Source organism: Perognathus longimembris, chromosome 4 (assembly GCF_023159225.1).
Source record: "Perognathus longimembris pacificus isolate PPM17 chromosome 4, ASM2315922v1, whole genome shotgun sequence".
Classification (NCBI taxonomy): domain Eukaryota; kingdom Metazoa; phylum Chordata; class Mammalia; order Rodentia; family Heteromyidae; genus Perognathus; species Perognathus longimembris.
In genome coordinates this window covers 91,198,709-91,218,409 of record NC_063164.1, presented here as the reverse complement: position 1 = coordinate 91,218,409, position 19,701 = coordinate 91,198,709, and the positions used below count along the sequence as shown (strand labels likewise).

General features: G+C 47.6%; 1 protein-coding gene across 1 annotated transcript in view; it reads right to left on the bottom strand.

The window, feature by feature from the left end:
- The window catches only part of Myo7b (myosin VIIB), a 75,667-nt gene that overhangs the window by 29,197 nt on the left and 26,769 nt on the right, over positions 1 to 19,701 (bottom strand). The window contains exons 10-20 of the mRNA XM_048345648.1: positions 19,020 to 19,096; positions 17,734 to 17,853; positions 17,396 to 17,538; positions 11,963 to 12,173; positions 11,373 to 11,508; positions 8,597 to 8,760; positions 8,171 to 8,308; positions 6,107 to 6,259; positions 5,334 to 5,432; positions 4,452 to 4,546; positions 492 to 576 (exon numbers count right to left, since the gene is read on the bottom strand). Coding sequence (XP_048201605.1) covers positions 492 to 576; positions 4,452 to 4,546; positions 5,334 to 5,432; positions 6,107 to 6,259; positions 8,171 to 8,308; positions 8,597 to 8,760; positions 11,373 to 11,508; positions 11,963 to 12,173; positions 17,396 to 17,538; positions 17,734 to 17,853; positions 19,020 to 19,096 — 1,421 coding nt within the window. The remainder of the gene's footprint in view (positions 1 to 491; positions 577 to 4,451; positions 4,547 to 5,333; positions 5,433 to 6,106; positions 6,260 to 8,170; positions 8,309 to 8,596; positions 8,761 to 11,372; positions 11,509 to 11,962; positions 12,174 to 17,395; positions 17,539 to 17,733; positions 17,854 to 19,019; positions 19,097 to 19,701) is intronic.

Genomic DNA, 19,701 nt, shown 5'->3' with positions numbered 1-19,701 from the left:
AGTACTGGGAATGCTCAAAATTCTGTATGAGACAATTTCTGGTACTTGTTTTTTTGTTTTTTTTTTTTTTTGCCAGTCCTGGGCCTTGGACTCAGGGACTGAGCACTATCCCTGGCTTCTTCTTTTTGCTCAAAGCTAGCACTCTGCCACTTGAGCCACAGCACCACTTCTGGCCATTTTCTATATATGTGGTGCTGGAGAATGGAACCCAGTGCTTCTTGTATATGAGGCAAGCACTCTTGCCACTAGGCCATATTCCCAGCTCCATGAGACAATTTCGGAAGCCCACAGACAATTGGGGCCTGAGACCATACCAAGAATAGTGTGTGTATACCAATGCCTGGCCATTGACAATCTGTATCCTGTGCCTGTTAGAGATGAGACCTTCCTACATGAGACCTCGCCTTCAGAGAAACAGCATGTACAGTTTGTCTTCTATTGGGCCACTATCTACTACTTCCAAAGGTCCAGCCTCTTCAGTTCTCTCTCACCAACTTGAAATTCCTCCTGTTGTAATGGCCTCGCCACTCAGCCTGGAGGGTCACAGCTGCCTTTCTCTGCCTCAGGAATTCCTTCCTAGGGAGAAAACACAAACTAATGTGAGTAACAACACAGATGCTGGAAAAAGCCTTTGGGGAGAGAGGGGAAGTGACAATATATAAAACCTGCTATCAACAACCCAAACTTAGGAATGAAGTTTGTTTGTTTGTGGTACTGAGTTTGAGCTCTGGGCTTGCTACACTTGAACCACACCTCCAGGCTTTTTTGCTGAAGCTTTCTGAAGGCCTTTCTGGGGTAGAGTGGGGTGAGGGGGGGAGGTGTTGGCCTGGTTCAGCGTGGACTGTGATCCTTCTATTTATACCTGGGTTGACAGGCACATACCACCATGCCCAGTTATTGTTTGAGATGGGGTTTTAAGAACTTATTACCTAGGCTGGCCTCAAACTACAGGTATAAGCCACCACATACAGCTGACAGTCCACTTTTTTTTTTTTTTGGCCAGTCCTGGGCCTTGGACTCAGGGCCTGAGCACTGTCCCTGGCTTCTTCCCGCTCAAGGCTAGCACTCTGCCACTTGAGCCACAGCGCCGCTTCTGGCCGTTTTCTCTATATGTGGTGCTGGGGAATCGAATCTAGGGCCTCGTGTATCCGAGGCAGGCACTCTTGCCACTAGGCTATATCCCCAGCCCTGACAGTCCACTTTTAAATAATATAAAAATCTTTCTTCAACACTAGAACTCACAGGTATAAGCAGAAACTTTTGAAATGAGTCCCAGAGGCACAGTAGATAGGAGAGAGACTTGAAAAATGGGATTACATCAAAACAGAAAGGTTCTGCACAGCAAAGGACATAGGGAAAGCACAGAAATGGAGGGACAAAGGGTAAACCAATTTAGCAGTGGAATTCACTAGATACTGTGTTGAAAATGAATGGGGAGAGTGGTTGGGAGGGAAAAAACTGGGAGAAATTGAGGGAAGATGTGACATTGTTCAAAAAGAAATGTGCTCATTACCTGAACTATGTAACCATAACCCCTCTGTACATCATCTTTACAATAAACAAAATAGAAAGGCAGCCAATGGGCTTGGAGAAAATCTTTACCAGCAATACATCCAATAATACCATCCAAAACATCCAAGGAACTCACCAAGAAACTAACCTTTTCCAAAGACAATAAACCAACCACTAAATGAATGGGCAAAGGAGCTAAGGAGAGACTTCTCAGAAGAACAGGCAAGAATGGCAAAGAAACACAAAAAGAAAGGCTCATCATCCTTGACCATAAAGGAAATGAAAATGAAAACCAACATTGTAAATTTGAGCAACAAATGTTGACAGGGACGTGGGGGAAAATGATCCCTACTGCACTGTTGGTGGGAATGTAAACTAGTACAACCACTCTGGAGGTTCCTCAAAAAACTAAACATAGGTCTTCCCTAAGACCCAGCCATACCACTCCTGTACATCTACCCAGAACATCATGAGCCAGGATACTTTCAAGACACTTGCACATCCATGTTCATTGCTGCACTATTCACAATAGCCAAGTTATGGAAACAGCTCAGATGTCCTACAACAGATGAGTGGATCCCAAAAATGTGGTACACAATGGAATTTTACATAGCCATTAAAAAGAATAGTATTATATCACTTTCAGGAAAGTGGATGGACCTAAAACAAATCATATTAAGTGAGGTAAGCCAAGCTCAGAGAGACAAATGGAGAATGTTTTCTCTCATATGCATAAGCTAGATCTAAAATACACTGGGACAAGATAAATTATATTATACTGAACTCGAGGCATTCACACACTGTCAGACCAAAGAAGGATACTCTGAAGAGGAACAGAAAGGCACAATGCCTATGTTTATCTGATCAAATAAAATAATATGTATTGAAATGAGCTCTAGGAAATGGAAACAAGAAATTTTTTCCTTTGTTGCTGTTTTTTTTTGTCTTGTTTGTTTTTCTGTCTTTGGGATGGTAAGGGGGGACACAGAAATGGAGGGACAAAGAGTGAACAAATGCAGCAGTGGTACTCATAAGATACTAAGTTGAAAATGTATTATGCAACTTGTAGGGAGAACTGGAGGGGAAAAGTGTGAGAGAGTGAGGGAAGGGCTGACACTGTCCATAAACAAATATATTCTTTACCTGACTTATATAACTGTAACCCTTCTGCATATCTCCTTTATAATAGCAATAAACATCTTTCTTCACCTTTCCCCAATATCTGTGAAGGGATAAACCTATTTCCAGCCTTGTATTTCTTGCCAGACTCCCTTTCTCTTGTTATTAACTCAGTGCAAGAAACAGGAAAACTCAAAAATTGGCCTGGGGTGGGGGTGGAGGTAGGGAAGACACTTCAAGGTGAAATTAGTCCATGCAATCTTTGACTCAACTCAGATTCCTTTCTACTTCTCAGTCTTTATCTGAAAACATTCTTAGGTTTAGAACAATCAGTCTCAACCATGTTAAAATTATCTGAAGAGCCTCAATCTTCAGTGATGCTCGGGTCCCAATTAAATCAGAACTTCATTATGTGTCTGAAGTATGTGCATATAGTCATACACACACGCATACACAATTAATCCTTGATCATACATACCTCTATACACACAGGCTCTGATTCTAGATCCAATCTCCCACAGATTGAAAATTTTCAGAAAAAAAATTGCATTGTACTGAACCTGTACAGGCCTTTTCCTTGTCATTTCTTCTAAACAACACAGTATGACATCTATTTACATAACATTTGCATTGTATTCTTATGAAGAATCTAGAGCCAAACATGATAGCATACAGCTATAATCCTAGCACACTGAGGGCTTAAACAGGAAGATGGTGAGTTTGACACAAAGAGTTTGAGGCTAGTCTGGGTTACATAGTGAGACCGTATGTTAAAAAACAACCTGCCCCCAAGGAAAAACCCAAAGCCAAAAATAAATAAGTAAAAACAGTACAGAGATCATCAGATCAAATTATGCAAGAGGATGTTCATAGGTTACATGCCAATATTATATGATTTAATTATAAAAAATTTTTGAGATAGGGCCTCACTATGTAGCCCAGGCTACCCTCAAACTTGAGATCTCCCTACCTTCTGAGTGCTGGAATTACAGGTATGTGCCACCACACCTGGATATGCCATTTTACCCAAGGGACTTGAGCATCTGTGGACTGGTATCCTTGAATGGCCTGGAACCAACTTTCTAAGGATAACTGGACATATTTAAGTGTCCAGTATTTTAACATGTGGCCAAAGCAAACAGCAGACTTACCTTAAAATGAAGAAAATCTATTTATGTTCCAGTGTCTAAACTAGTAGCTCCTGACTGGAGGTCACCACCCTCCAGAGGACATTTGGCAAAGCCTAGGAGGATTCTGGTTGTCATGATCACAGCATAGAAGATAAGGATACTACTGGTACCCAGTGAAGGGAGCCTGATATTTCTAGGCTATGCAGTTCATCTGAGCCTTTTCAGATAATCACAGATTTCCAAAACACTAAATATGTAGCAAATGAACTCATACTGATTAACTAATTTACCTAAACTAAGCTGGCTATGACATTATGGGGTGGCACCAACTTACAGGAACATAGTACGAACAATGTAATACCAACAACATATACAACCTGTTGTACACATACAGCAGGTACTGCAACAAGCTTAGGGACATTTTCTCCCTAAAAACCAAATCACCCCATAACTTAGACCTGTACATTCTCCAAGATGAGTAAAGTAGAACACCAAAATGTAACTGGACAAAGAACTCACATCTCTTGCTTATAAAGAGGATTTTATTCTTACCAAATATTTCAATAACATATTAAAATTCTCTGGCTAACACAAGTTGCAGGGTCTCTGGCCTTGGTTTCTCTTCCAGACCTGCTGAGAGGGTAGCAGGCAGGTGCAGGACTCTGTGGGTTTGGGGATGGAGGGTGATACCTGTATTTGTAGCCCCGCAGGACTCTCTGGATTCTGATTGCTGCTCCATCCAAGGCGTAGCCCCGCTGAATCTCCAGTTGAGTGTCCTGGTGATCCTGAGGGTGGGGCGAGGCCATTACCTGGTTGCCCCACCAGCACCCCTCTCACCCTGCCTGGAGGGACTTTGTCTTCAGGGGTCAGTATCTCCCAGACTTTTCCCACAGGGCAAGTGCAGAAGGGGCCCATAGGCTGATCCTGGTATGGCTCAAAGAAGGAACTGCAATTACATATTCCACCCTGTCCCCCAAAAAACTCTTTGTTCTTGCTAATTGAACCTGACAACCTTCACTTCTGCTCTGGAGAAATCCATCGGTAGGTCAGAAAGTTTCCCAAAAATGCAGGAGATGTTTGCATCTGACTGCTCAACAGACCCATGCTTGTTTCAGTATCAAAATACTTCTCATCATCCGTGAGAGGATTCATAGCATGAGAGGATATTGTATTGTGTGTGTGTGTATGTGTGTGTGTGTATGTGTGTGTGTATGTGTGTGTATGTGTGTGTGTATGTGTGTGTGTGTATGTGTGTGTGTGTGTGTGTGTGTGTTGGTACCAGGGCATGAACACAAAACCTGTCCCTTAGCTGTTTCACTCAAGGCTCTAGCACTTGAGCTTCAGCTTCACTTCTGGCTTTTTACTGGTTAACTGGAAATAAGAGTCTCATGGGCTTTCCTGTCTCAGCTGGCTTCAAACTGCAATTCTGAGATCTCAGCCTCCAGAAGAGCTAGGATTACAGTCGTGAGCAGGCCTCCTCCTGGAGGTGCCTCCACTTCCCTCCTCACTGTGTTGACCCTCTCAAGGCTCAGGGCCTTCAGACCGATGACCACTGATTCCCTGGGGTCTCACCTTTAAGAAAATTTTAGTCTTTCCCACTTTCCAGTCTTTGTCTGTCTGCAGGCACACATCAAGGATGTGCAAGGTCATCTGACGGAACTTGTCTTGAAGCTGCAGAGGAAAACAGGGGTGGCCCAGGCTGGTTGGAACAGAGACTCTGGGAGGGTGAGGAATGGGGGTAGACTCCTCCAAGGTCCCCTCCCCATCTGTGTCCCTCTTCTCCTCTCATAGGCTTCACATCAGGGGTTCCCAGGATGGGCACAAGTACACCAATGCAAGTAACGCAACCAGTGCAAGTAGTGAGTGAGGGTCCCTGGCAGGGCACAGGTCTTCCGGGCGCTTTGAGGGCCTGGAGCCTCAAGTGTGCGAGGTTGCGCACTTGGCCTCAGAGCTGCTTACACTTCAGGATGGCTAATGGTTCCAGAAAGAATGTGAAGCATCTCCCGACCCATGGTTTCCCTAGCACTCCTCAGCTCCCAAACCTTTTCAGTAGGAGAGGCCAGCTGTTTGTAGCACACCTTCAGACATCTCCACGGAGTGAGCCATCAAAGTCATCAGTTGCCTGAGTGTCCCCACCCCCCACCTTGATTTCATCGCACTGAGAGATTAAGAGGCAGCAGAAGACAAAGAGAAGGACAAGGTTGGGGTTGGGGTGTTCAGGGAGGGTCCTGAGTATCTCTAGGGCAGGAGGAGGATCCCCTGGGATAGGGATCTGGAGGTGCCAGATGTGGGGGAGTGGACGGGCAGAGGCGCAGGCACAGGCTTGCAGCCAGGACCAAACGCACCTGGGCGCGCTGGGCACTGGGCAGCAGCACTTGGAACCGCCGTGTGAACTCCTCAAACGTGTAGCGGATGGGGAAGCCCGACTTGCGGATGTGCACCGTTTCCATCATGCCGGAGTAGCGCAGCTGCTGAATGCACAGCTCCCGGTCAAAGAGCTGTGGGGGAGGCGCAGGAGCTGAGGGCAAGATCCACCTGATGGACCCACCGCCCCAACCACCGTGACTGCTCAGAGGGCGCGTTGCCCAGCGACTATGGGCTGCCCCCAGAGACAACAAGAGGTAAATAAGTGCTTGGTTGAACGAAAATGACATTTCAAAGAACGTAGTGGAAGTGGCTGAAAGTCTGTGAAGTGCTCCCCATTAGAAGATCATATTCCTAGCTACACAGGAGGCAGAGATCTTGGGGTCTCACGAAAATTGGTTAGAATCTCATTTCCAATTAATGACCAATAAACTGGAAGTGGAGCTGTGGCTCAAGTGGTAGAGTGCCAACCTTGAGTTAGAAAAATCAAGCAAGGCCCTGAGTTCAAGCCCCAGTACTGGCACCAAAAACAAAACAAAACAAGGAATCCCACCATAGTTCCCTAAGTCTCAAGGCATGCAATGTATTATGCAAAAAGGTCAATTGCATATGCTTCTGAAGATGTTCTCAGTATCCCCTCCCCAGATGGGCACCAGGGAGCTGGTGGTGGCAGCTGGCTGTGGGGAGCTGAGATGTCCCTGCTATGAGGTGGTATGGCTGAGAGGAATTTGGCATCATCTTTTTCCCTAGAGCTCCAGGCTCTAGGTTCCAAGACTGCCAAGCTTGTATTCTGGAAAGTCTCCTTTGACCCCATATGAGAGTAGACACCCTGCTACAGGGCAACTCCACCAACAGGTACTCTTGCCCCACCTGAAATTAATGTTGAGTAGGTAGTCACCTGCTATTTATCACATGTTTTCTGTAGGCCTGTGTGTTTCACATTTAATCTCTACAGCAGCTTCTATGGTGGGGATAACTGATTCTGATTTAAAAATGAGGTATGAGTCAGGTGCTGATGGCTCATGCCTGTAATCCTAGCTACTCAAGAGACTGAGATCTGAGGATCAAAGTTCAAATCCAGCTGGGGCAGGAAAGTCCATGAGACTCTTATCTACAATAAATTACTCAGAAAAAGCTGGAAGTGGCATTGTGACTCAGTGGTGGAATGCTAGCCTTGAGGCAAAGATGCTCAGGGACAGTGCCCAGGCCCTGAGTTCAGTCCCTCCGCCCCCAAGAGGTTCCTAATCTTCACTGCCTGAGCAGGCTTCAGAGTCCAAGCCTGCTGGGCTCCTTGGTGTGGGCTCCCACTCCATACTTCACACCAAGCATCTGCCCCTGCTGAGCTGCCATAGAGCTTGAGCTTCAGCTTGGACTTGCCCACTTGGCTTGCAGATCCCAAGGTGAGCAATGTGGACTTGGACAGGGGTCTCTGGGAACATTATGATTTCTCCCAGTGGTAAAGGAACAAGAGAAGTTGTCTAAGATCTGCCTGCTGTTCCTGAAAGGAAGTTACACCCCAGCTATATGAGACAGCCCCAACTTACATAACTACATCATTTTCAAATAGCACTTCATTTAATAGAACACATATTTTTATTCATTTATGATATTTTATGTCTTTTATCTTCTCATTTTGGAAGTCCCTGTGCTTGCAGCTTCTGGGTAGGATTCTACAAAATCAACAATTCCCCAATCTCCTAGTCCCTCACCACACCATGTAGAGAAAACCCCTCCTGATCTCAGCTACCATGGATGACAGTTGACTGTGAAGTCCTAGTCCACTCCTACAGGTAGGAATGAGTCTAACCTTGTGGAAGAGAAAGTTAAGACTCATAGAAGCCAAGAGCCTGGCCAGGCATACATAGCACATGATGGCAGAGCTCAGAAAACTATCAGGGAGCTCCAAAGCCTTTCACATCACTGCCCTGCATCTGACCTACTGATCTTGCCACAGTATCCTTATTTGTGACATGAACAAATATGACCCTAGATCCTCAGACTTAGCCTCTTGCTCCCTCCCTGGGCCATAGTCTTCCCCTAGTTACCAATGGCTTCTTGTACTCGTTGGGTTTGATGCAGCGGATGAAGTAGGGCTGGCAGTTGGTCAGGATTTTCATCAGTTGCTCCAGGGACTGCTTGAACTGGCCGGCTAGGGTGCAGGGCCGCTTGGTGGAGTCTGCAGGCTATGGGAAGAAGCACAGGATGGGGGTGGGGCTGGGGATCTGTGGCCTGGGACACAGTGAATCCAGATGCAGTGAAGGCTTCTGCCAAGGTTCGTGGACTTGCTCATTCATCCACTCACACATTTGCTCATTTACCCTTCCACACAGGCATCCCAGGGCCTGTGGGGGTGCAGGCTCCTTCTGTGTGGGGATTCATTGGTGTATAAATAATGTTCCTTGGGTGTACCAGTCATGCCCCGAGCCCTCCCCTTAGGAGGCATGGGGGTTGTGGGGGCACTGAGAGCACACCTTGAACAACTGGCTCCCTGCTTTTGCCTGGCGGATTGTGCCATGGCCCAGCTTGATCTCTGCGGATTCCAGATTGAATATTTTCCTCAGGAACTTGTTTTTGGAGGAGTGAACCAAAGTGAGGATGTCTGTGCTCAGTACATCTCGGTTCTTCTCCAGGAAGCCTGTGAAGACACCCCCAGACCAGCTCAGCTGTGCCTTTATACCACAGGGAAGGTGAGCATGCCCATAGGGACCCCACAGTGGCCCACTGAAACCATGCTGTCAGCCCCTCAACCAGGCAGCAGCCCCATTGTCTCTACCTATTACTTTAAAACTCTGTCTCTTAGCTTTCCAAACCATCTCCATCCTGCCTCTAAGTGGACATGGTTCCTCTGCCTCTGGGGCCTTGTAGAGTGCTGCTAGAGCTAGGGGCTCCTCTAACCTGAAGACTGAGCCTCCAGAAAGGGGAGTGAACAGAATGGTGTCTGCCTCAAAAATTTTAAAGCTGGGATCTTAACCCTCAGTACATTAGAAGTGTAGAGAGAGGATCTTAAAGAGGTAAGAGCTAGGTGCCAGAGGCTCATACTTGTAATCCTAGCTGATCAGAAAGCTGAGATTTGAGAATCTCAATTTGGAGCTAGCCTGGAAAGGAAAGTTTGTGAGACTCTTATCTCCAAATAGCCATCAAAAAGCCAGAAGTGTATGTGTGATAGAGAAAAAGCTAAGGGACAGGGCCTAGGCTTTGAGTTCAAGTCCCAGTACCAGTACACACAAACACAAAAAAGAGATGAATAAAGTAAACTGAGTTATGAGGGTGTCCTGACCAGGAGATCACATGAAGACACAGAGAGGAGCAGAGAGACTATGCAAGGACACAAGTAAAAGACAGCTATATAAGGAGAGAAGCCTCAGAAGAAACCGTCCCAGTGCCATTGATCTCAGGCTTCCAGTATCCACAACTGTGAGCCATTTATTTCTGTAGTTTTTGTCATGGCTGCCTTAGCTGACTGAGACAAGTACAGATGCAGGGGTGAGACGACCCCACCTCCCTCCTCCAGCCCAAAGTGGCACACACTGAAGTAGATACAGAAGTACACTGAGAAGGTGCTGAAGATGTGTTGTTTATGACAACTAGGCTAGAGGAGGTCCCCAAAGATATGACTTCTAGCTCTCCCACTCTGTCCTGTCTAAGGCACCCCACTTCTGAGTGGCATGCTTTGTGCACATCTACACAGCCTGGTATATAGAGAGGAAGGGTCCTGTTTCCACTCTTTCCTGCAGAGGGACTCCAGGTGCTCAGTGAGAGCAGGGGGTCCTCACAAACTTGGGTATGATGGAGGGGCATGTACTGAAAGGAACAAGGGCAGCACCAGACCACCCTTAGAGGAGGCACCTGGAACCCCTTTTGGGCTGTGCACTGGGAAGCGGCCTTCTGAAGAATGAGGACTAGTAGGGCCTACACTCAGTGACACTGTGTCTTTTAGGGCTCAACCTGAGCAGCTCCACCTAGGGGAAAGGAGTTTCCTGAGAATTTTATGGGGAGGCAGGGTTGAGGGACCCCCTGGCTCAATTCTCCACCAGGCAGTGAGTGGAACTAGCGCATAGGTCCAGCAGGGGAACATAAAAACCAGTGTTTAGCATTAATAAACATTTCTAGAATTTTTCAATAAAAAATTAGAAAGATGCTACCTGGATCTTAGCATACATATAAGTTTCATGTCACTTCAAAAAAATAAAACTCTAAATTTTCTTGATCCATTTATCCATTGAGGGGCATCTGGATTGATTCCATATCTTGGCTATGGTAAATAGTGCTACAATGAACATGGTTGTGATGGTGGCTTTACTGTAACCTTGTTTGTGTTCTATTGGATAAATGTCCAGGAGTGGGCATAGGGAATCTCTATGCTTACTTTTTTGAGGAACCTCCATACTGCTTTCCAGAGTGGTTGAACAAGTTTACATTCCCACTGACAGTGAAATAGAATTCCCAGGAGAACTATAAACATACATCCCCACAGAAATTGTACATGGTTATATGGATGTCTATAAGCTGTATTACATAGAATAGCAATGTAAAAACACAAAAGTCCATCAGTGAAGAGATAAACAAAGTGTGATATATTCACACAGTAGAATATTATTCTGCAATAAAAAGAAATAAAATATTACAACACAGATGAAGCTTGAAAATATCAGCACAGGTGAAACAAGGCTGCACATCCTATGCTTCTGTTTATATGACATGCACAGACTAGGCCAATCCATAGAGATGGAAATTAGTTTTTACTTAGGGTTGAGGAAAATGGGGAATGTCTGATAATGGGAAAGTTTCTGGGATAATAAAAATGTTCTAAAATTATGACAATCATTGCATAACTCCATGAATATGATTTAAAAAAAAAAACCCTAAGGAACCAGATGTGGTGGTGGTACACATCTATAATCTCAGCACTCAGAACGTTGAGGCAAGATGCCTGTAAAAGCAAGGCCAGCCTGTGCTATACAGCAAGACACTGTCCCAAAAATGAGCAAAACAAGCAACAAAAATCCCACCGAACAATCCACTTGAAATGGGCAAATAACATGTGAACTATATCTCAATAGAGCTATTGCTGAAAAGGAAAGCAATGACTGCCTAGTCCATTCCTTTTCTTCTTCCAGTAAAAGCCATGCCACCCATCTCCCATCCCATTACCACATCTTAAAGCATCCTGTTCCTTCAGCCTCCCTGTCCTGGTCTCCTTGAAACCAGTTCTGGGGCTGGATGGGGTAGGAATGGAGCAGAACTCACCTTCTGCCTGGTAGTACACCTGGCCAGCAAAGTGGGAAATGCCAAACCTGGCATCGTGGATGCTCTTGGGCTTTAGGAAGGCCTTGTTGTTGGAATGAACACTGGTCAGTTTCTGCAACATGGTCATATCTGTCCCCTAGAAGAACCCAGATTTCCAATGAGCTAAGGCCCCAAAGTCCAGTCATGAGGAGATCAGGCAACATACCCAAAGGACTCGGGGGCGGGGGGGGGTCCCCTTTAGGGACAAAGCAAACTGGGCTCTAAGTACACGGATTACTACAGATAGACTGGTGACTTGTATAAGTGAAGGACAACTGGCAGGAGAAGCTGGGTCAGCTACCCCCATCACTCGCTCTCCTTTCCACCATCTGGACAATTACCCAGGTACCCAGCAGTCAGAGAAGCCTTCCTGCAGGAGGCACTGAACCAAGCCTTGAAGAAGAGGAGGAGGATCTGGTTAGTCTTGAACTCATCTACTTATTCCTGACAGAGATTCTGACAGTCCCAGGAAGAATGGTGTTTCCCAAACACCAAACAGGAGATTCCCTAAGCAGGAAAGCAGGATTCCTCCTGCAGGCCCTGACACACACCTGTGGGAAGCGGCTCTCTTCGTCTAGGAGAGAGATGATGCTCATGGGTTTGAGGGCCAGCAGCTCCAGAGTAGGCCGGTTATCCGTGTAATGGATGTAGTCCCAGGTGATGTTCTCAGAGTGGTACTCCTCCTGCTCCATGGTGAACACATGCTGTACAAAAAACTGCTGCAGGTGCTCGTTGGCGAAGTTGATACAGAGCTGCTCAAAGCTGTGGAGGCAATTCCACCGCCGGGGATGGAGCAGAGTCAGCCTGGCCCTTCTGCAGCTGGGAGAACCCTGTGATTGCTGGCTACCTACTACCAATATAATATACAGATACCCCCTCACCCCAGATCCACATTCCTATGTACACAGAGTGCTGGAGTGCCCATAAGTGTACATGTCCCTGCACACACCCTTACTTTGCTCTTGTTACCCTCATCTTCCCTACCTCATTGTTGGGGATTCATCTTGGCCTTAAGGGGGGAAGGGTGATAAGAGCGCTCCCGAGACACTGCCCTTCCCCCAGCCCTAGGGCAGTGTGGAAGTGAGCCACACATATCTCCTTCTGGGTCCAGAACCAGAAGGGATAGCTTTGAGACCATCCCCCCACCTTGCACCAGCAAGCACGTGTGCTCCCCTTTTCGCGGGCTTTTCCCAGAGGGCGGTACTATGGGAAGTGACGTTAGCCCATGAGGGAGGTCCTTGGGAGCTGCTCTTGGATGGACAAGCTTGCCAGCCTATCGCCAGCTCCTGCTCAATCCTCGTCATCATCATTTTATTACTGTAAGCCCCTCCTGATTAAACCGGATTGCTCTCTGAAGCATCTCTGAGATCCATCTGTGCCTGGCTTCCTTGGTGGGTAAGGAGGGAGGAAAAGGGGATCTTGTTCGGCCGCGTGCACTTTAGGCTTGCCTGTGTCCTTTCGCTCCACCTTGGCCGCCCGCAGGTCGGGCGCCCAGGGGAGAGGGTGAAAAGGGGAGCACTGATAAGGGAGTAAGCTTAGCATCCCCGCACCAGGGGAGGTAAATCTAGCCTGGCACCTCATGGCACACAAACTGAGAGAAACAAGGTGGCCCAGTGTAGCATCAAGTCCTGGTCTAGAGTTTCTTAGGATTCCATACAGGCCTACAGGTTCCTTTGCCACCTGCCTGTCCTGGTGCAGACTAGCCCCAGGGGACCAAGAGGACACAAGAAATCCTAGCCCCGTGGGCAAGTGCCTTGCTGTTGAGATGAACTTCCTGAGACCCAGTGTTGTCTGCTGGGCCTTCCACACCTACCAGACTCACCAGCAATACCACCCTCCAACCCGCTGCTCATCCCAGGCGTCCTGCCTCTAGATGTGTCTCCTTCGCTGACCATCTTGGATTCAAATAGGAAATTATGGAGTCATGTTTGACCTTCTCAAATCAGATCATACCCTCCACTCCTTTAAGTCCTCCCCGCTGACTTGTGTTCAGGGTTCAGAAGGCCAGCACAGGAGAAGCACTGGTGATCTCTCTGGACTCACGGGTGCCATCCTCTGGCCACTTTGTTATTCTTGCAGCACCCTGCAGGCTCCTGGTTCTTTCCTAGCACAGAATCTGCACGTGCTTGGTGTCCCTTGTTTCTTTTCTCCTGAGTCAGCTCGTTCTGCTCCTCTCAGGGGCTCTCTTAGACATTTCTTCTTTAGGATGGGTCATCTACTTAGGTACGACCTTATTATTCTTTTTTTTTTTTTTTTGGCCAGTCGTGGGCCTTGGACTCAGGGCCTGAGCACTGTCCCTGGCTTCTTCCCGCTCAAGGCTAGCACTCTGCCACTTGAGCCACAGCGCCGCTTCTGGCCGTTTTCTGTATATGTGGTGCTGGGGAATCGAACCTAGGGCCTCGTGTATCTGAGGCAGGCACTCTTGCCACTAGGCTATATCCCCAGCCCGACCTTATTATTCTTGAGACTACTTTGTGTGACGTGTAACAGTCCACCATGACCCTCATACTCAGCACAAACATTTTGCAGTGTAGGACCACTGTGGGATCTAAAGTTTTCCAGCACCTTTCCCAGGCCCCCATGTTGGGGACAGCTGTGCCTTTAAGAGGCCACAGCTGGCTTTAGCCCATCCCCTCCCCTTCCGCCTTTAACAGGAAGAGAAGCCCCCGCCCCTGGGGTCGAGCACGTGTCTGATGGCCGGGACCCCAGAAACCCAATCCTTGGGGGGCTGGGTCTCCGCCCACAAAGGAAGTTCCCTGACATCACTTGATGGACAGCCCTTGTGGCCAACCTGTAGTCCTTCTCTGGTGCCTGCCTTTGTGGGTATATCTGTTGGCTCCTCATTTGAATAAACAGAACACCCCAGAGGCATTCTCCAAGACCACCATGCGCCCGTGTCTTTCCTTGGGTTGGCGGGCATGGGGTCTCGCAACCACACGCGAACCAAGGCTGCATGGGGACCCCGCTTCTGCAATTAACCTCTACTGGCCAGGAGGCATGAGAGAGCGAGTATGGATCCCACATGGAAGAGACAGAAAAGCCCAGGAACCCCCTCCCCCCACGCAGATGGGGGGTGGGTAGAGCAAGGCCTGGCAAATGGCGCCCAATGTGGGGCATAGAGCCCATGGTAGTAAGTCCGCGGCTGTCGGTAGCCCTCGGGAAAATTGGAGAAAATGAATTCTCCGGGCGTGTGGTCCCCATCGAAAGAAAGAGGTGGGGCAAAATCGATCCGTGTTCCAAGCGGCAGCAGTGGCTGCGTGTTTGGGGCCTGGGACGAACAGTGCGAATTCCACGTCCGCCGTGAGAGATTGTGGCCCCAGCAATGTTGAGACATGGCGAGCATAAAGGCTTGGGGGGGTGCCTGGAGCGGCTTGCCCTTACACCGGCCCCTGCTTTTCTTCCCACTTCTGGGGGTCGCTGAGTGTGACGGCGGCGCCTAGCACAAAAATCTCTTAAAATTATCACCCTGTTTAAGCCAAAAGGGCATCTGCCTACAAGGCCAGGTAATACTCAGCAACCAACCAGAATATGCTGGGGGATTTAAATGTCCTTAACAAGTCTACTTTTCTGGCTTATGCCCAGGATATATTTTATGTCATTCATGCCAACCAGCTCTGAGAACTTGTCAATACTTTGCTTGATCTTTTCAAAAGTCTCTTTTAACAGAAAAACATATCCCTAAAGTCACCACCTGGAAACTTGCGGTTCAAAGCCATTGTTTTTCCATACTGCTGTGCCAAGCTACAGGGTGGCCAGAGGAGACCAGGACACCCATTGGCCCGGATGGCCATTCCATTCTCGTGGTAATAATGGAAACTTTTGCCAGCAACATTGGACAGTACCAAGCTGACCAGGGGCCCTTGACCACCTCGCCCCCTTTCAGCAGGAAGTAGCTCCAGAAGAAAGACCTTTGCCCTTATCCCCAGCCCAGCCTGGTGCCCTGCCATGTCATAAGAAAAAAATAAAATTGAAAAAAAAAAGGGGAGAGAGAGGGGGGAGTAGCCCCTGTGATTAGTAAGGATAGCTATGCTTATATTATATATCTTAAGAAAATATCTTAAGAAATTTTAAATCTTCCCAAAACAGTGGGAAAGAGCCTGTATATGCTTTTACAGATTGGAAAACTAAACCCAGAGCACTTGCTCTGGAGAAATGTCTCTTCTTGTTCTCTTCAGGAAAACAAGGACCATACTGTTTGGTTTAGGGGGGGTCCCATTAGAGGGAAATAGGAGCTGAGGGTTTCACACCCAACCTCAATATTTCATGATAAAAATGTTTAAAAAAAAAAAGTAAGCGCAAAGGTTTAGCACCTTCGCTTCAATGTTTATAAAAAAAAGAATGTTTTACTAACCACATGTGTTTGAATTTCTAGTGGTGGACTACCAGAGATGCCAGAACTTAAGCCTGCTTCTACCTCACTGCCAAAAGAGGGATGATGTCTGCACTTCCTGCACTTGGTGCAAAAACCAGCTAAGGACTCTGACTTCTCTGGACAGACCCAAACGGATGGCCACTTTACCTACCCCTTCCCTTTGTGAAAGAGGCCCTATATATTTATATGTATATGTCTTATGTCAGCATTTGCCTTATGTCTACATATGCCATATGTTTACAACATCCCCTGCTAATTAAAAAAAAAAAAAGGGAGCAGATGTTGGGGACAGCTGTGCCTTTAAGAGGCTTTAGCCCGTCCCCTCCCTTTCCGCCTTTAACAGGAAGAGAAGCCCCCGCCACTGGGGTCGAGCACATGTCTGATGGCTGGGACCCCAGAAACCCAACCCTTGGGGGGCTGGGTCTCCGCCCACAAAGGAAGTCCCCTGACATCACTTGATGGACAGCCCTTGTGGCCAACCTATAGTCCCTCTCCTGTGCCCGCCTTTTGGGGTATATCTGTTGGCTCCTCATTTGAATAAACAGAACGCCCCAAGGCATTCTCCGAGACGAACACGCGCCCGTGTCTTTCCTTGGGCTGGCGGGCATGGGGTCTCACAACCACACTCGAACCAAGGCTGCATCGGGACCCCGCTTCCGCAACTAACCTCTACTGGCCAGGAGGTGTGAGAGAGCGAGTATGGATCCCACAGGGAAGAGACAGAAAAGCCCAGGAACCCCTCCCCCCACGCAGATGGGGGGGGCGGGTAGAGCGAGGCCCAGCACCCCCATACTGCAGCCCCATCACAAAACCAGCTAATCATCTTCCTTTAGGAAGGAGTCCCTGCATATATGCTAGATTTCTACAACTAACAACTCATTCACTTCCTAAGTGTCCGCAGGTATACGGGCCTACTTCTCTGCTCCTCTTAGGACAAGAAGCCAATGATATACTGTGCTTTAGAGTTCCTGTGTATTAGTCTTAGGTCTGCTAGTCCTGCATCCTTCTATCTGACTAGTGCAAGCAAGCCTCTTTTCCCAGCATGCTTGCCCTTGCAATGGCCTGTATTTGACAATCCTGGACCTAAAGGGCTTTTCTGACACTGCCCCTCCATTGTAATGTATTGACTTGTTTCCTGGGCACAACCCTTCAACTGCTGATCATGCTGAAACATAGGACCAGAGATATCCTGCCTCAGTGTGCTTCCTTTTAAACTCAAAAGTCAGAAATAGTCACAAACACCACTAGATGAGTTACACTGTCGCCCTGACCTTGCATGACAGTCCTGGTTCATGAAGAGAGCTTATGGCTTCATAGCAATGTAGCCCTGAGGCCTCAGCCGGCCTTTTGGGGATGGCTTTTGGCTCTGTAGCCATCTCTGGATGTGTTTGGGTCCTGGAGGTGTACACAGGCCATTTCTGCAGAAAGATTTATCCCTGTTCCCAGATACCCTGGCATAATGAGATGGAGGAAGAGGGCCCTGCAGTGAGGGGTTCCTGCTCAGTAGTAAGGGGTGGGCGGGATCAGAAGTAGGGATGATCCACCCTGACTTGCTCAGAGTTGCTATTCATTTTTTCACTTTCTGAAATTAGGAGTACTAAGGTCTTCATACCTATTGTTCTGGAAATTCTCAAAGCCAAATATGTCCAGGAGGCCAATGGCCCTCCGTACACTTCTGGGATCCTGGGAAGGTGGTGGGAAGATTGCAGCATTGATCTTCTGGGTGATCCACAGGAAGAGGCGCCCATAGATGCCCTGGGGAGATAGTGGATGAAGGCTACCCCTTTTCCAAGTTCAACCAGAAAGGCTCTATGAGGGATGTTACCCCTACTTTAAAGACAAGAAACCCACACCAGAGAGGATGAGGAATCCACAGCCACCAGGCGGGTGATCAGCAGAATTGGGACCTGCCAACAGTCCCAGCTCTTTCCTGCCCCTGCAGCTCTGTACCTTGACAAAGGCATCCCTCCGGTCTGCAGCCTGGGCAATGTTCAGAGGTCTGGTGACGTACTCTCCACGGATGAGGATAGTGTGTTTGATGAGACAGTCTCGGAGTGCTTGGTGCTGCACCTGGGAGGGCAGGAGGGTTGCATTATATCTGCAGAGCAGGGCATGGCCCAGAGCTTATACCAGGGAAGGAGTAGGTGCTCCTACCGTGTTTAATTTCCTCTTGTGATCAAATATCCCATACCCAGTATATATAGGTGTAAGGGTGGGAAGTTGCCTGTACCAAGGTTAGGCCAAATAGGGCAACAGCCACGGTCCCAGGAGTGCTGGGTGCAGGGTGTATAGGGAGGGTGCATCTGAAGGGAGTCCAAGCATGCTGCTCTCCTGGCATCTGGGAAAAGGGCTGGTATGGGAAAAGTTCTAAGACCAGGTCTCAACTATATGCCAACAAAAACACCCTCACAGAGGCTGAAAGCCTGGAGGAACAAGGGGAAGTCTGGAAGGGCTGCCCTCTACACACATTGTGAGAAAGATTGCACCAGATAAACTCAGTATTTCTAAGTACTTGCAAAAAACTTGGTGAGAATCTATTTTAACTAGTAAGCTGGAAAGGTGGCATGCACCTGTCGTCTTGGCGACAAGGGGTGTAGGTAGGAGGATCAGAGTCCAGGCTGTCCCCAAGCACAAGGCTTGATTTAATTAAAACAAACAAACAACAACAAAAAACACCTACAAGCTGAGTGCTGGCATTTCACACTGGTAATCCTAGCCATGAAGGAAGCTGAGATAAGAAGGGTCATGGTTGGAGGCTATTCACATCAGAAAACTTTAAGAGACTCATTTACTGACCAACAGCTGGCATGGTGATGCTTGTCTGTCATCTCAGCAAAGAAATAAAAAAAGATAGGAGAATCATTATTCAGGTACATGACCAGATATGAAGTTAGACTATCTCAAAAAAAACAAAAACAAACAAACAGACAAAAAACAGGGCCAAAAAGGATTCGAGGCATGGCTCTTTGGCAGAGTGCCTTGTCTAGCAACTGCTAGACTCTGAAACCAACCCCAGTATTGCCAAGAGTAAACTAAAACATCATACTGGTCATTTTACTGCCTACCCTCAGAGTTACAAACTGGGCAGAGGGTACAAAGATTGGACTTAGACCCTAGAAGAGAGAAGGGGGCAGGTAAGGGGGCCAAGGTAGGACTATAAGATGCTAGGAGTCCACCAATCTACACCCCCCCAAACCTTATGAAAACAAAAGGTAGAAGACACAACAGCCAAGTACCTCCAGTAGCTTCATCACAGTGGGAAAGGCAGATGACTCCATCACATCAGAGGAATCCAGGTTCTCGAATACTGCAGCTAGAGAGAGAAGTAGCAATCCAGAGTGGGAAAAAGCCCTACATCTGTTCCCTAGTAACCACTGTCCTGGAGGGTGAGCCACTGTGTCTCTAGATACCATCTCTTGAAGGGTGAATGTCCTCAGTGATCATAGTTGTGGGCACCTTTGCTGTGAGTAAATTGATCAGACCAGGGCTACCTCTGCCTAGTGAGGTCAGGCCCCCAAGCAAAAGGGGAAGTTTGAAGAACTGCTGACTAATTGGAGAGAGAAGACTGGGCTGGAATACCCAGAAAGCACTGGTACTGGTGGGACAGACAGGGGCTAGTTATAGGAGAAGTTAAGCTACCAGCTCCCCCAAAGTACTTATTTATTCAAATAAACTACTGTAAGCAATAGTCTCCTGGCCTCTTTTCTACTTCTATTTCTTTCTGGAAGGAAGGACCTGGTGACCTGAGTCAATGTCTACCTTAGGATGGATTGTCAGGAGGTGTGGTTTAGTTTCCTTTTGTAAACTTAAAAAAAAAGTGAAATGAAACATACAGATAAGAAAAGCTCATCAGTCAGAAAGGGCTCCCAGGTGCTAGTGGCTCATGCCTGCAATCTTAGCTACTGAGGTGGCTGGGAT